General features: G+C 45.2%; 2 protein-coding genes across 5 annotated transcripts in view; both read left to right on the forward strand.

Moving 5' to 3' along the window:
- DMXL1 (Dmx like 1) overlaps positions 1–17,113 on the forward strand; it is a 2,287,446-nt gene that overhangs the window by 58,188 nt on the left and 2,212,145 nt on the right. The window lies entirely within an intron of this gene.
- On the forward strand, positions 4,700–6,907 carry LOC144819117 (E3 SUMO-protein ligase KIAA1586-like). Its single transcript, XM_078677109.1, has one exon. It carries the CDS (start codon positions 4,700–4,702, stop codon positions 6,827–6,829), a length of 2,130 nt encoding a protein of 709 aa, XP_078533235.1. The 3' UTR covers positions 6,830–6,907.

Consider the following 17,113-nt stretch of genomic DNA (forward strand, 5'->3'; position numbering starts at 1 on the left):
CCCCGGCCCCCCCGCCGAACTCACATTTCTTCTGCACGTGAGCCGTGAGGTGGTGCCGGTGGTAGTACTAATAACTGGCCCCTCCCTGCTGCCCAGTCCTGCCCAGGCTAAGAGAGTCGAAATAATAATAGTATTTATTATTCAGTTAGGTGAAATATAAAATATGTGCAGCAAGTTTCGTTTCATCATGGCGACTTGTTGACAGTTTCTGTTTGAGTTCAGTTTGCCAGTGGGTGGGCGGGCCGCGGAACTTTCGAACGCGCACAAATGTATTCGGGCGCCGGGCGGTCTGGAGGTTCTGAGGGGGCCCGGCCGGGGGTAGGCAGGGCCCAGCCAGGCTGCACGCGCGGTAGCGCGCAGATTTTTTTTCACTTTGGCTCAGACTGGCAGGCAGGCACCAGTTGCCACGCCCCAGCATAAACTGCGCACTGGCAGTTACATTCGGCAAACGACCGCCGGCCGGCAGCTTCCCACGTCACGGACAGACGGCCCACGCCACGAGTCATCCACTGCAGTGCTGTGCACATTAAGTTAGCCTAGTGACTGAGGCCCCGGCCCGACGCGACCAACAACGACGACGAGAGCAGCCTGGGCTGTCCTGGCTGTGTGTGTCTGGTCTGGTGGTCACTGGTGCAGTGCAGTGGTGGCGCACTAGAGACTGCAGTGCGGCGGTGGCCTGTTAGTGGTATCAACCGTAGCAGGCAGCACGACTCCGACACGCAGACCACTAAGCGTGAGCAGCAGTCAGTGTGCAGTGCACTGCAGTGAGCCAGTGAGACAGTGCAGCAGGCGCTAGGCTAGCAGCAGTGTGTGTCCTGCCGATCGGCCCCACCACGAATAACGGTAAGAAAGTAGAACGAAGTGAAGATAGAAATTAAGTTAAGCAAAGCACGGTCGTAAGCACCTAAAGTTTAGTTAAGCTCTGCAGCAGCAGTAATTGAAATAATTGTTGTAATTTGTAGCATGTAAATTAACTTACTAGGTAAGCTAAGCGAAGCCAGCTGAGCTGAGCTAACTAGGGATGCCACTGCACAGCCCACAGCTAATTTATGCCGAAATAATGCGGCGTCACCATCCAGACACCGAACCGAGAGCATATTACCGTCTCACAAGCAACCTGCTACTGACCCGCTACTGACAGAACAACACTTTGGACTTATTTCATTTACACAATGACCAGTCACACTGACTTATTTCCTATGTTGTGGGTTGGCATATCCAGTCATTCTCCATCTGGCTGACATGATGATATAGGCCTGAGCCTGAATTTTCCAAACTTTCACTGCAGGCAGTCACTCTTTCTAGCCCAGGTCGGCCCTGCACTTCTTTCTGTGTAGCATAAGCCATGCATGCATCCTCACCAGGCAGTCACCGGCGGCACTACCTTCTGAATGGCGCCCTCGCGCGCGCCTCTCTTTGCTTTGCTGCTGTGTAATTTCGAACGCATTCCCACCGTTTTACAGTATCGTTGAATGAATGAAACAATTTGGGATAAAAACCAGGGGCTTCATGGCTGCAGTGGGAGTTTGAAATCTTGTACACAGCAGCGAATCGGCTCCATACTGTGAGCCTGATGAGATGTTAACTTGAGATGGAATTAAAGCACTGTAAATGTACCCTGTTTTACTTTTTTGTCTGAGAGAGTGACTCAATGACTCAACATTAACGTAAAGGCAGATGGGTAACTTACAACTTAAAAGCAGAGAGAGGTGAAGTGACTTGCCAAGGATGATAAGGATCACTGGCTGTCACCTCCGTTCGGCGCTAAGATTGATAGCATGTAACTTATGCAAGCAAGGTTTAAAGGGGCACAGCCCCCATGTTGTCTTCAGCACATCTTGCGCGCTCATGTATGTGTTTACTCTGTCTTTGCCCTGATGTTGTCACCCGGGCGGACCACTTCACTGCGTTTATCTGCCATTTTGTGAACATCCCCCCCCCCCCGAGTCCCTCTCCGTGTCCGTTTTTAATGCTCTCCCTGACCTGATCATGGACGAGTGAAATCCGAAGTATGCATAGTTCAAGGTGACAAGTTCAACCCTGATGGAAAATCCCACAGACCATTTTCAAATGTTGTATATTGCATCCCAATCCAATATTAGATTTTTGAACATCTTGTATACAGAACAGGGACGTTGACAAGGCCAGTTCTATCATGGAACTTGTCTTTTTTTTGCAGGTTTATATAACGTGAACTTGACCCAGAGGAGGTATTACAGGAGCACCAGTTACGTGACATGAGGGTACATTCATTTTTGGGTAGGCACAGGCCAGGACATAAATTAATTAGCGGCTTGCCTCTGTCTACTCAAAAGCTGTAAAGTAAAATCAGAAATTAACATGAAGGAAACTCACTGCAGCAACAAACGTTATGATTTTGAAGTTTCTTAATATATGCTATAGCTATATGCTTGTAATCACATTCACAATTTGTCTCTATGTCTAAAATAAGTGTTAACATCTTTGTATACGATCTAGACTAGAAACAGTTATCGCTGTAGCATCACCAGCCTCAGTCAGCCAGCCTCCTGTATTAAAAAAAGTATACTTAACAAATACATATACACAGAGACCTCTTCTCTTATCATCTGTTCCATTCTCATTCCCAAGTTGCTTCAGTCCCCTTCAGTTATTGGCTCTTTCAGTGTGAGTGACGCCCTGGTCCTGATCGTATGTGCACATCCACCTCAAAAGTAGTGCACTTCAGTGCCAAGACTGGTGGGGCAGTCACAATCCCTTACTTTGCCATTGATGTGTTTAATTTATTTTTTATGCTGTTAGTCATTCTTGTTCACGTGAACAAAGAACCCTCCTTCTTTCCAGTAATAAGAATTATATTTTACTGTGACCTACTTTAAAGCTAAAAATGAATTCTATCATAGCGGATAGAGCAGGAAGTTGTGGCACTTGTGGTTGGTGGTGAGTTAAGGATTGTGGAAAGATTTGGGGGCTTATTATCAAGGAGCAGTGTTATAATTATCGCCGCTTTAGCAGCAGAAAACTGCAGCTAAAGCGGCGATAATGGGCTTGATAATATGCCCTTGTGAATTCCCATAGATGCCCATGTTCTGGTGTGAACATGGGATTCTATGGGAATTCTCCAGGGCATATTATCAAGCCCATTATCGCTGCTTTAGTGGCAGTTTTCTGCCGCTAAAGCGGTGATAATTATAACACCGTTCTTGATAATATGCCCCTGGGTTTATTGTTCACCAACACCACAACAAGGCAGTAGTGGTCTTCAAAATGTTCCACTGCAACACATACCACACTCTCACCACTTCTGCCGGAATGGGCAAGGCTCATTTGCTATGTTTGTTAGTGTGATGTTTGGCTTTTTCACAATCTTATGACTTCTTCAGTGATGTAACATTGAGGGCAGCACCAACACTCAGAAAATTGTTCCAGCGCTACAGGCTTGGGTGCCTCTCTTTTGACATTTACATGATTTCTGGCCTTTGTGTGTCGTGTCCATGATTTCTGACCTGGGTGCCTTCATGTGATGTTTCCATGATTTCTGGCCTGGGGGCCTTTGTGTGACGTTTCCATGCTTCATTGTCTGAGTATTTATGTGTGAGATTTCAATGCTTTCTGGCATGGGTGCTTATGTGTGACATTTCCACGGTTTATGGCTTGGAACGGTTGCTTATGTGTGTGACACACACATTTCCATGGTTTATCGCATGGGTGCTTATGTGTGATATTTCCATGCTTTCTGGCGTGGGTACCTTTGTGTGATGTTTACATGCTTCTTTGTCTGAGTACTTATGTGTGAGATGAGATTTCCATGCTTTCTGGCCTGGGTGCTTATGTCAGGTCATCATTTACGATTTACTTTGCTTTGAAAGTTAGTTAATACAGCTAATATTTAATGGAAAATACGTTGTGCACAATTGGATTTTCTTTTTACAAAATGTTCTTCAGGGGAGAATTCCACCCCATGCAAAGACCTCCAGCAGTCGTTAAGCTTGCTACACTCACTTGATACACACCTTAAGGGGGCTGGTCTAACAACTTGCCAGGGCTGCTGTGAGTTCCCAGTCTGGCCTAGAGACGGAGTGTTGATTAAGTTATCATTTTTGTGAATCGCAGTGTGTAACAAAGTCTGCACACTGCTACCTCACCCTGCTTTTGTTGTAATACCAGAAGCAAAAACTTAAAAGTGAGGAAAACTTTAAAGACGTTGTGTGTCTATCGAGTGAACGCTGCAGGGCTGCCAGGGGTATGATTTGGGAAAGGCCTGAATTTGGGTGGGCACAGGAGGATTCATTTGGATTGTCCATGTAGTGAGTGAGAGTCATCATGGATAATATATGTGCAGATGCAGAAATGTCTTTGAAGCAACCTGCAAATAAATATTGGTGCATGTTACTTAGATGAATTGACACTGCACTTCGCACATGTCTAGCGTGTTTTCTTTCACTTTGCTTCCCTAGAATGTCACACAGTGGACAGAAGAAGATTTCAAGCTACTTCACAACATTTAAGCCCAAGATTGGTGAGAAGCCTGCTAGCAAACTTGCTAAAAAGACCATGCACTTCCAGTGGATGAAGGGAACAAGGAAGATGAAGTGCGAGAGAAGACACTAGATGATGAGAGTGACACCACTACTAGCAGCAGTGTTATCATCACCCCTAGAGAAGAAAAGACACAAGATAGTCCTCTTAGAGATGAGCATCATCATGCATTGCTGTAGAGATGGAGGAAACTCCAAGCACTAGCAAACAGTCTGACATATTATCACTGAAACCACATTCAGACAGAGTTTTTAGGAAAGGCATTCTTCCTAAAGGTTGGAAACATGACCAAAAAATATATTTCCAACACAAGCATTCATGGTTAATTGTTAAAGGCCCTAACCTTGGCTGTTCTGTGTGTCGCCAAGTCCGTGATCTTGGCCCTGAGAAGTCCAGAGGAATGAAATTGTCCAAAGAATGGACTGAGTCTACTGTGAAGGCATATGGCACCAATATAGAACAGCAGCAGAAGTCATTGAGGAAAAAGATTGGAGAACATGCACTAAGCAAGGCTCATGTTGCAACTTTAAAAATCTTAGAAAACGCTAAGAGAGATCCTTTATTGCAAGTAACTGCAAAAGCGCAATCTGTACAAATGTCAGCAACAGCCAGAATATTCCGTGTAGCTTATAAGGAAGCAAAGCGAAACAGGCCAGCTTATGGTTTTGAAATGGAGATAGACTGCCACCAGTTGAATGGACTAGATATGGGTCGAATATTGCACTCCAATGTTGCTTGCTCAAACATACAACGCCACATATCCTCAGAAATGAAGAGGAAGATATTTGCCCAAATTAATGAGCTTTCCCCAAAAGTAAGTATTTTACTAGATGAAGCCACAGCGTTAAATAGGAAAAGTTCTTTAATTGTGTACATGCGAATGCAGCTACCTGGCATGGACTCCCCGGCTAATATGTTTGTTGACCTCATTGAGCTGAGTGATTTGTCAGCTGATGGCATAGTAAACAGTTTACTGTCTGCACTAAAAAAAGATCCAGTTAATATAACTGAGGACTTTCTCTACAAATGCCTGGTTTCAGTTGCCTGTGATGGAGCTTCAGTGATGTTTGGCCGCCACAGTGGTGTTGTAAAGAGGTTGCAAGAAAAAATCTCTCCCAATATTGTAGCCTGGCACTGCTCAGCACATCGCCTGGAACTTGCCGTTCATGATGTCATGAAAGATATTGGTGCTACAAATCATTTCAAAAACTTACTCGATAAGCTCTATTCTCTATTTTCTACCTCTGTTAAAAACCGTTTGGAGCTTAAGGAATGTGCTGAAGCTCTTGACATTCAGCTTTGCAGAATAGGTAGAGTGTTAGATACTCGTTGGGTTGCATCAAGCTTCAGAACAGTGGAGGCTATTTGGAATGCTTATCCTGCTCTCTACAAGCACTTTAATAGTGCAGCTGATGATCGTTCCCGTGACAGTTCAACACGAAATATGTACACAGGCCTAGGGAGGCGGTTATCATCTATACAGTTTGTTGCTAATCTTGGCCTCATGTATGATGCTCTTCAGGAGTTATCCGAGTTATCACTCGAGTTACAGAAACGTGATTCTACAATCATTGATTCTCATCGGGCTATTTGTCGGCAAATAGCAGTGTTTGAGGCAATGGTAGACAGGCAAGGGAACCATTTCTCACTATGTAAAAAGGCAATGGAAGAAAATATATTCCAAGGTGTGGTGCTGCACAAAGGAAAGACCACTGACAAAATCATTGAACAGGGTCAGTTTTTTCGTAGCCTTGCAGAAAATCTAAGACATCGTTTGTTGTCTACAGGAGGAACTAATTCTGCTGACAAAAAGGCTGAGTATGATACATTGATTAGCGAAGTGAAAGTTTTATACAAACAGTACTGGCCTGATGAGCTACCTGTTCTTTATGGTGAAAGTGATATTGAGTCTCTGTGTAAAAGATTCAACATTGCCAGCCGAGAAACCATACGCGCTTACAGAGAGTATAAGGAATCTGGAGGCAAAGAAATTAAAAGGCAGTTCAAGGAACTTTTGATGGCCATACACACTATTGCTATCAGTACTGCAGAATGTGAGCGGGGCTTTTCTCAAATGAATCTTATATGCACATCCACAAGAGCATCATTGGTGACTGAAACAATATCTTCTTTAATGTTTTTAAATCTTGTTGGCCCACCATTTAGGAGATTCAACCCATTCCCCTATGTTCAGTCCTGGCTTGCAAAAGGAAGAAGATCAGCTGATGACACTAGGAGTAAAGCAAGGAAAGAGGAGGACTTGGAATGCACAAGCAATTTAGACTGTTTCTGGGGTTTTCTAGAAAAATAGATGTAGCCCATTCCAAATGACAGCATGTGTGTCATTGCAATGTTTTGGAAAAGTCAGGCTTTACTGTGTCAGGACATTTAGTTGTTCTAGGTTATATAGGTTATTTATTTGTATTTATACCACTTTGTTGACAGTGAATTTATTTAATATTTTGTTATATTTATGTGTCTTCCTTGTTTGGATATTATATTTATTGTTCTATTTTATATATTTTATTTATATTGTTTTTATAACACTTAACTTGCTTTTTTGTTTTTCATTTTAGGATGTATTTATTTGTATTTATATATTTTATTTTTTGTTACTTTGTCTTTATATAATTACATTTTGTATGGCACTATGCCTGCTTATTTTGCACTAATAGGTATAACTTATTTAAGATATGGTCAAAGTCAAACTGCCCAGCCACTACCTATTCCTTTGGCCTAGGTATACCTCAAGGACATTTTGGTGGAGATGGATCACATTTTCTTTGCTTTATCTTAAGATACAAATCTTTAATTAAAAAGTCATATTTTGAACATATGCCTCTTTTCTAGTCTGTGTTGCCTGTGTCATACAGAACTACATAGTTCCATGTTTTTCTTTTTTACTATTCTGAATGTCTAATAAATGCACATATAGCTCCAGGGCAGTAAGTTATAGTAACAAGCTCAATTGGTAATCATCCTTTTTTTGTTTCTCTAAAGCAGTCGCTTTAACGGACTATTCCATTATACTGATCAACCCCATACCCCTTCGGCCACTGGAAGTGACAGTGGCTGACTCATTCAAGTTTATCTGTTTGGACTAGTGTTTTCAAAACATTTTGTTTTATTTTGTCACATAACTTAAGCTATGTCAACGTTGTACCTTTGAAATCATAGACTCTGTTAAAAATGGCATGCCCTACCCTCCCAGTATTGTCCTTTCCCCAAATCAGCACACAGAGCACTGACATTGTCCCTTTTCAATGTATTAGTGGTTTTAGCTTATTTATTCCAAACTTGTGCTTTAAATGCACATTTGCTTTAATCTTTTTTAAAATGGTTCATGGGGAACCTTCTATCAAAACCTTACGAAGGCTCACTTTCTGAAATTCAGATCAGGTATTATATTTGACTTTTAGCAGTGCCACTTGAAGATGTGGGTGGAGCTAATAGAGGAAGTGGGTGGAGCCAGTGGAGGGAGTGGGTGGAGCCAGAAAAAGTGGGTGTGGCCTCCGACAAACATTTCAGCACCTGCACTTCATATTTTACAAATTAAGCACTGATCATCTTCTCTTAGGGAGGTGATCACTCCGAGATTCTGGAAAGTCAGGTGGGGCGGCCGCTTCTTTTCCGTAGCAGCAGCAGCTAACTTTGGAAAATAATGCCTGCTCACATTGCGAGCTTGCACCGTGCACCCCTTTGTAGCCTTCCCGAAGCAACTGAAAAGTTAGTTTTTTCCCCCTTCCGTGATGGCAGCTCTCTGGTTGTAGTTTGTTTTCCTTTTGTGACTTCGGCGCTTTTGACGCCTTTTGGCATAATGCGCTCTACAAATCTCATTCTATTCTTTTTGTGTCTATTCTGGGGAAATGTTACGAGCAAATCTATTGCCAGTTTGGCTAGAATTGACACTAGGTACTTTTAAGTGTAATTACCAGATTGAGTGCTTTACTTGTAAGTAAAGATAAAAGGGCAGATTGCTCTCCAGGCTGCAGTTAAGAGACAAATGTCACTGTTGAACACAGTGAAGTGTGCTGTTTCTATGTTGCAGTGCAGGGCAGTCCCATACAGGTGGCTGTTACCAAACGAAGCATGGGACAAGGTGGTATTAGTAGTTTGGGCAATTTCCCTGCTTATGAAATAGAGTCCTAGTTCGCTGTACTAAACAATTATTATTTCAAGTGGAGGGAGGTCTGGTTTATTTGTCATTGAGACAAAAGGAGTGTGTTAGGTAATTTAACATGCTTTTTTACACGAGTGTGCCCGAGGACTTCCAGCATAATGCAGAAATTCTGGAATCCGATAATGGGTTAGGGAACATGTAAGTTAGTTAGTCGGATATTAAATTCATTGGTCTGTCTCTTTTTAATTTCTTTGTTGGATGACTTGCTATTCCGCAGTCGCCATGGGATTTCCTTATGTCTTGGTTGGCTGAGGAAGAAGGATATAGACTGTTCATGTTAAAAAAGTATACTGAGGTAATCTGAAGATGGCATCTTCAGCATCTGTGCATAACAACTGTGTACTGATCATATTTAACAAATCGTGATATTTCAACTTTATACAGCTGACATGTAAATGAATTGAGTATGTATTTTTTTCTCTTGAGGTGTGTCACACTAGATCTTCAAATGTACTGAATATTGAAGTATGTTTGAAATGAACAAGTTTACCAGTATAAATAATACAAGCTAATAACAGAAACACAAATACCATAGTATTGGTGGCTTGCGTTTTGATTGTGTATCTTTATTCCCCACTATACCCCAATGTTAATGTAATATGGATGTCAGATGGATAACTGGCTTTGTGGGAAACTGCGCAGGGTCTTTCCCTTGGATTTGCCACGGTTTCTAATATAGGAAAACCTCTCCAGATACTTGTTTCCTTACTCCTTATTTGTTACAGAAGTCAATTGTGAAGAGAATACTTTGTACAAGAATTTCCGAGTGCTTTTAAACATACAGTACACTCAACATGGATTGTTGATTTCACAATCCAGGCAGAAAAATCGGATTCCCTTGCTTTTAGTGGACATTTATTATTAACGGACATAAGTTAGTCAACATGTCTGTTCACACAAATCCAAGACATAACTAAGTAACTATTCTATTGAAAAAAGAGGCCAGGATATGTTAGGGCAGGCAATAATTAAAAACCTACTTGGTACTAATGCTGGTAAGGCCCACCTCCCTTGGTGAAGTATTGCTTAGCTGTTGATGTGCAGCATCTGGATATGGAATAGGTTCCCACCTTAAAAAAGTTAGTTACTTAGCCGTAGCAATGTTTGCAGTTTTAAACTGTTGGTGATAGTTCGTATCCTCCAGCCTCTAAGAGTATGTTAAGTGCTGCAAACCTTTTGTGAATCAAATCGACGTTCTGTTCCTTTCAAAAGGCAGTTGAGGAAAACAGAGCCTGAAGACAGCTCTTGTCTTGCAGGGCAGTGTCTACTTCTGGCTGTCATTCTCATGAACCATACATTGTCAGCTGATGGTCAATGCCTCAAAATAATTTTTTTCTGAACCCAAGCACTAGATTGGAGAATAAGGTACAAGGTGTGAAACTAGAAATGTCTCAAAATGCAAAACTATTGTTACTCCTCTGTAACTTTCTAATTGATACACGTTCCCTCAGATTCCTTTGCTATGAACCTTTATGCCAGGTGTTAGATTATATCTGTAAAATATTCAACTGTTCCTCACAGCTGGCCCTAGGCCGTGCCTTCCAGAGCCCTAGCTGGCCTTTTGACCAAAACAAGGTGGTAGAAGGAATTCCTGATTTTATCTCAGATACTTTCGGTCACTATAGCCACATTTCAGTCTCTAATTTTCCACTCACTATGCCACTCTAGACGGAGGGATGTTTTCTGATCTGTATGCGAGAAGCAGTATATAATTGAGGGAGCATGAATGAGTCCGCAAGTCCTCTTGAGCTTTCCGATGCCACCTTCCAGCAGCAAGATTAAAAGGAGTGTGGTAGTAGACTAATTGTATAGAATGTAACTTTTTTGTCAACTGACCACAGTATATTAGAAGTGGTTGTGAAACCATAACGTACCAAAACTGTGGTGAAGGTATGGCACCTTTTGAAAGCAGTAGTGGCAAACATTAAAACTTAACTTTTGGATGAAAGGTTGATATGTCTGTTCCAGTCTGTAGTTGAGGGGAAAACTAGGAGTAATATTCATTTGGTTTGAGAGCTACTAGAAAGACTTATAAGCACGAGCGCTTGAGTCTCATTTGAGAGACTGACGCATAGCTGGGATTTTAAGTATCAGTTTGGATACTGTAGAATTTTCTCATTTTATTCGTCCATCAGTGGTGTGCTGGATGCTTAGAATGTTAAGAAGATAGCATTTTGTGTTTTATTACAAAAATATGGATAACATCTCTCCACCCATTTTTCCCTAACATCAGCTGGGCTGCAATTGGAAAAATGTTTTGCCCACTTTGCAAGAGTTTATGTAACATGCCTGTCAGCAGAGAAAAATACATATTTTCTCATGCGCTGTTTAGGCGTGGAATGGCAGGAAGTGTTTGACAGTCTGTCTGAGCTGAAGGCCAATGAGGTAACTGGACTTAACAAATTCCAAATTTCCTAGTTAAAACTAGACAAACTTTATCTTCCAAAAGTAATAACTGTTCTGGAGAGACATCGTTTTGGGGCTCGTTCACAAAGAGAAGAGGATTGAGTTAGGAAATACATCATCACTGCAAGAAAATTGGCTTTCCTCATGTAGCTTTGGTTCAAACACCAATAAAAGCGTAACAGACCAATTCATGTGAAAATCCAGGAATGATTGGGTTAGAGAGGATCTGTGGTTTAAGGATGACTGGTCTTTGAAGGAGGTGTTAGAAGCTGAATATTCCTTAACAAACATAGAGGTGATCAGAAAGAAGAAAGAGGAGGAGTGTTCCAGCCAAGAAAATGAACAATTGTTACAGGTAGTAGAAAAGGGAGAAAAGGTCCCTACTATTAAGCAATAAAATTAAAGGCCTTTATGATAAATGTGGTGAGAGAGGACACATGGCACATTAAGAAGGGTGTGTGCACCAGCTGGTCGTAGGCAGAACTCATAGTGACCTAAATCACTGACGATGGGAGACATTGTGGGGAATGCTGTAAATACAGTTGATGGTAGAGTGGTAAACTTAAGCTCACAGCCAAGTACAGTTCTGTGGAAATGTAAAAGTCAGTGAGGGATAAGATTAAAAAGTATGGAAATTTGTAAGAATCTTCTTCTAGGAGACTCGGAACCAGATCCAAGTATTTTGATGACTTTGTTAAAATTACCATGTTAAAAAATATTTGTTAGATCTATGGTAGACTGAACTCTATTTTAAAGTGTGAGGGGAAGAAATGGATATCTGTGCTATTATAATATGCACTGTTGAGGTAGAATGACCTGGTCAGAACCGGACACTCCTCCCGCTCCTCGCTGTGACTGATTACCTTTTGCCAACATCGTAATTCCATCTGCCTGGACTGTCTGCTTGGTATCGTACCCCTGCATCTGTGCCCAGAGTAGCATTGCATTGTTTTGATTTTATTTGGTATAAGTGTTAATTTCATCCGTCTGTTTCCGCACCCCTGCATCTGCGCTTCGATTTTCATTTTCTGGTATTAATGCTAGTGACCTCCTGACTGTGCCCCGATCTCGGCTGCATTATTGTTGTGCCATTTGGCTGCATTATTGTTGTGCCATTTGTTGTGCCTCTCAGCCCGTCCCTGCCGCTGCTCCCCCGCGGCCCCACCCCCGTCACCTACAGCATTTCCAATTCAATCCCTTCCCCACTCGCCACCCCGCTCCCAGCTGCTCCTCCCTCGCTCCGCCCCCCTCCGCTCTCCACTTATGTCAGATGCACCCACGCGCAGCGTTCACGCCCCATGCGCGCCGAAGGTGCGCCAAAGGTAAGCCCGTCTACGCCCATCCGCGCCTGTACCACGCCCAGCGCCAGACCCCCTGGCCCCCTCAAAAACCTCCCCTCCTGCCTAACGTACGACACCGCAACCCTCTCTGCACTCAACACCGGCCGACTCCCCGACTGCCACCAAGCCGTCCCAGGACGCACCCATGGACCCTTCACCTGCCAATCCTGCAAATTGTGCTGCATCAGGACCCACACTACATCCACAATCGCCAAACGGAGCTCTGACAACAACCACCTGAAGTGCATCCTGCTCAACACCCGCTCAGTCCACAAACACGCCACTGAACTATGGAACCTACTAGACACCACAACACCGGACGTCGCCTTTCTTACAGAGACCTGGATGAACGCCACATCAGCGCCCGACATCGCCATAGCCATCCCGGACGGTTACAAGATCATCCGAAAGGACCGCATCAATCAAAAAGGAGGAGGCATCGCCATCGTCCACAAGAACACCATCCGCATCACGACCAGCTCACAGTCGCCGAACACCTTCACTTCCAAATACACACCAACCCCAAGACCACACTTAGAGGCACCCTCATCTACAGACCACCAGGACCCGCACACAATTCAGCGAAGACATCACCAACTTTATCAGCCCACACGCCCTCCCCTCCGAGAACTGCATTCTCCTAGGGGACCTCAACTTCCACCTAGAAAAGAACGACGACAGCAACACCACCACCCTTCTGGACAACCTCGCCAATCTCGGACTCAAACAACTAGTAAACACCCCCACCCACTACGCCGGACACACGCTCGACCCACTCTTCTCCTCCAGCAAGCACATCTCCTTCAATCATGCCACAGGACTCCACTGGACGGACCACAGCTGCGTCCACTTCAACTTCAGAAAGACCACGACCCACCACCACCCACAACAAGTTCCCCGCAGAAACTGGAACAAACTTACCACCGACCAGCTCACCACATGGCTAAACCAAAACCCTCCCGCCAAACCATCGGACCCAAATCAAGCTGCCATCAATCTCGCACAATGGATCACCCACTGCGCTGACGAATTAGCACCCTTGAAAAAGCAACACAACAAGCCAGGTAGCAAAAAAGCCTCCTGGTTCAATGACGACCTCAAGAACTCCAAAAAGAACTGCCGCACCCTCGAGAAAGCCTGGCGAAAAAACCCAACCACAGACAACATGACCGCCCTCAAGGACGCCACCCGCAAACACCACCAGCTAATCCGATCCACCAAGAAATCAGCATTCAAGGACCGACTCGACAAAAACGCCCACAACAGCAAGGAACTCGTCAAAGAGCTTACCAATCCCAGCGCCGACACCAACGACATCACTCCCTCTCAAGACCTTTGCGACTCTCTAGCCTCGTTCTTCCATAGAAAAATCGCTGACATACATAACAGCTTCGGCGACCAGTCCTCCCCCCATAACACCGAACTGAAGCACCCCACAACGACCCTTTGCGCCTGGAACCCGATCAGCACCGAAGACACCATCCGCTTGATGAACTCCATTCACTCCGGATCACCAACCGACCTATGCCCCCACCACATCTTCAACAAGGCCGACTCCTCATCACACCCCATCTCCGGGATATCATCAACTGCTCCCTCAACACCGCTACCTTCCCGGAAAGCTGGAAACATGCCGAACTCAGTGCCCTCCTGAAGAAACCTACAGCAGACCCCACTGAACTTAAGAACTACCGCCCCATCTCACTCCTCCCTTTCCCCGCCAAAGTCATAGAGAAGACCGTCAACAGTCAGCTCGCCGCCTTCCTCGAATCCAACGGCTCCCTCGACTCCTCACAGTCCGGCTTCCGAGCCAAATACAGCACCGAGACCGCCCTCATCGCAGCCTCATCGCAGCCACAGACGACATCCGAACACTACTCGACAACGGGGAAACAGCTACCCTCATCCTCCTGGACCTCTCCGCAGCGTTTGACATGGTCTGTCATAACACCCTAATACATTGTCTCAGCAACGCCGGGATACAAGGAAATATTTACAACAAGGGGTGGTGATGGACAGAGTCTCTGAATTAAGCAGAATACTCTCACCCAGTCAAGAGATCAGGGCTAGATCCAACACCGTTTTTTAGCTCATTGCACCATCCCAGTTTCAGAACCTGGCTGTATGCAAATTAGTCTGTCCCTGGCCCAGTGCATCATGGGAACAGGGCAGACCAGACTACAAAAGCCAATTCTTACACTGGGAAGGAAACAAGCTTCCGGGGACCGGTTTCTGGCATTTCAGCCGTCTTCGGCCCGGCTTGCTTGAATCCTGATGGTGCAATGAGCAAGGGACTCACATCTGAGTATACCCTTCCACGCTTAGGGTGGACAAAAATATTTACAACAAGGGGTGGTGATGGACAGAGTCTCTGAATTAAGCAGAATACTCTCACCCAGTCAAGAGATCAGGGCTAGATCCAACACCGTTTTTTAGCTCATTGCACCATCCCAGTTTCAGAACCTGGCTGTATGCAAATTAGTCTGTCCCTGGCCCAGTGCTCCATCAGGATTCAAGTAAGCCGGGCCGACGAGGCTGAAATGCCAGAAACCGTTCCCCGGTAGCTTGTCTCCTTTCTGGTGAAGAATTGGCTTGGTAGTTTGGTCTGCCCTGTTCCCATGATGCACTGGGCCAGGGACAGACTAATTTGCATATAGCCAGGTTCTGAGCTGGGATGGGGCAGTGAGCTAAATAACGGTGATGGATCAAGCCCTGATCTTTGGACTGGGTAAGAGTGGTCTGCTTAATTCAGACACTCTGTTCATCACCACCCCCTTTTCTGAATCGTTTTTGGCCACTATAGGTGGGCAGGGTATACTCAGACATGAGTCCCTTGCTCACTGCTCCATCAGGATTCAAGCAAGCCGGGCCGACGAGGCTGAAATGCCAGAAACCCGTCCCCGGTAGCTTGTCTCCTTTCTGGTGAAGAATTGGCTTGGTAGTTTGGTCTGCCCTGTTCCCATGATGCACTGGGCCAGGGACAGACTACTTTGCATATAGCCAGGTTCTGAGCTGGGATGGGGCAGTGAGCTAAATAACGGTGATGGATCAAGCCCTGATCTTTGGACTGGGTAAGAGTGGTCTGCTTAATTCAGACACTCTGTTCATCACCACCCCCTTTTCTGAATCGTTTTTGGCCACTAGGGGTGTGGCAGGGTATACTCAGACATGAGTCCCTTGCTCACTGCTCCATCAGGATTCAAGCAAGCCGGGCCGACGAGGCTGAAATGCCAGAAACCGGTCCCCGGTAGCTTGTCTCCTTTCTGGTGAAGAATTGGCTTGGTAGTTTGGTCTGCCCTGTTCCCATGATGCACTAAGCCAGGGACAGACTAATTTGCATATAGCCAGGTTCTGAGCTGGGATGGGGCAGTGAGCTAAATAACGGTGATGGATCAAGCCCTGATCTTTGGACTGGGTAAGAGTGGTCTGCTTAATTCAGACACTCTGTTCATCACCACCCCCTTTTCTGAATCGTTTTTGGCCACTATAGGTGTGGCAGGGTATACTCAGACATGAGTCCCTTGCTCACTGCTCCATCAGGATTCAAGCAAGCCGGGCCGACGAGGCTGAAATGCCAGAAACCGGTCCCCGGTAGCTTGTCTCCTTTCTGGTGAAGAATTGGCTTGGTAGTTTGGTCTGCCCTGTTCCCATGATGCACTGGGCCAGGGACAGACTAATTTGCATATAGCCAGGTTCTGAGCTGGGATGGGGCAGTGAGCTAAATAACGGTGATGGATCAAGCCCTGATCTTTGGACTGGGTAAGAGTGGTCTGCTTAATTCAGACACTCTGTTCATCACCACCCCCTTTTCTGAATCGTTTTTGGCCACTATAGGTGTGGCAGGGTATACTCAGACATGAGTCCCTCGCTCACTGCTCCATCAGGATTCATGCAAGCCGGGCCGACGAGGCTGAAATGCCAGAAACCGGTCCCCGGTAGCTTGTCTCCTTTCTGGTGAAGAATTGGCTTGGTAGTTTGGTCTGCCCTGTTCCCATGATGCACTGGGCCAGGGACAGACTAATTTGCATATAGCCAGGTTCTGAGCTGGGATGGGGCAGTGAGCTAAATAACGGTGATGGATCAAGCCCTGATCTTTGGACTGGGTAAGAGTGGTCTGCTTAATTCAGACACTCTGTTCATCACCACCCCCTTTTCTGAATCGGGATACAAGGAAAAGCATTGGATTGGATCATCTCGTTCCACTCCGGAAGAACCCAGAGGGTCCGCCTCCCCCCTTTCAGATCAGAGGCCACCGAAGTCATCTGCGGCGTACCACAAGGATCATCGCTCAGCCCCACCCTTTTCAACGTCTACATTAGTCCCCTCGCATCCATCGCACGCCAGCACAACCTCAACATCATCTCCTACGCAGACGACACCCAGCTGATCCTCTCCTTCACCAAAGACCCAAACACTGCCAAAACCAACCTACACGAAGGGATGAAAGACGTAGCCGAGTGGATGAAGAACAGCCGCCTAAAACTGAACTCAGACAAGACGGAAGTCCTCATCCTAGGTTCATCCCCCTCTGCATAGGATGACTCCTGGTGGCCACCGGCCCTAGGCAGCGCACCCAAACCAACGGACCATGCCCGCAACCTGGAATTCATTCTAGACTCCTCCCTCTCGATGACCAGACAAGTCAACGCCATCTCATCATCATGCTTTA

This window comes from Lissotriton helveticus, chromosome 2_1 (genome assembly GCF_964261635.1).
Source record: "Lissotriton helveticus chromosome 2_1, aLisHel1.1, whole genome shotgun sequence".
NCBI lineage: Eukaryota > Metazoa > Chordata > Amphibia > Caudata > Salamandridae > Lissotriton > Lissotriton helveticus.

Bases quoted from the DNA above. Each gene is read 5' to 3' on its own strand.
- LOC144819117 (XM_078677109.1), top strand. From the start codon at position 4,700: ATGGAGGAAACTCCAAGCACTAGCAAACAGTCTGACATATTATCACTG.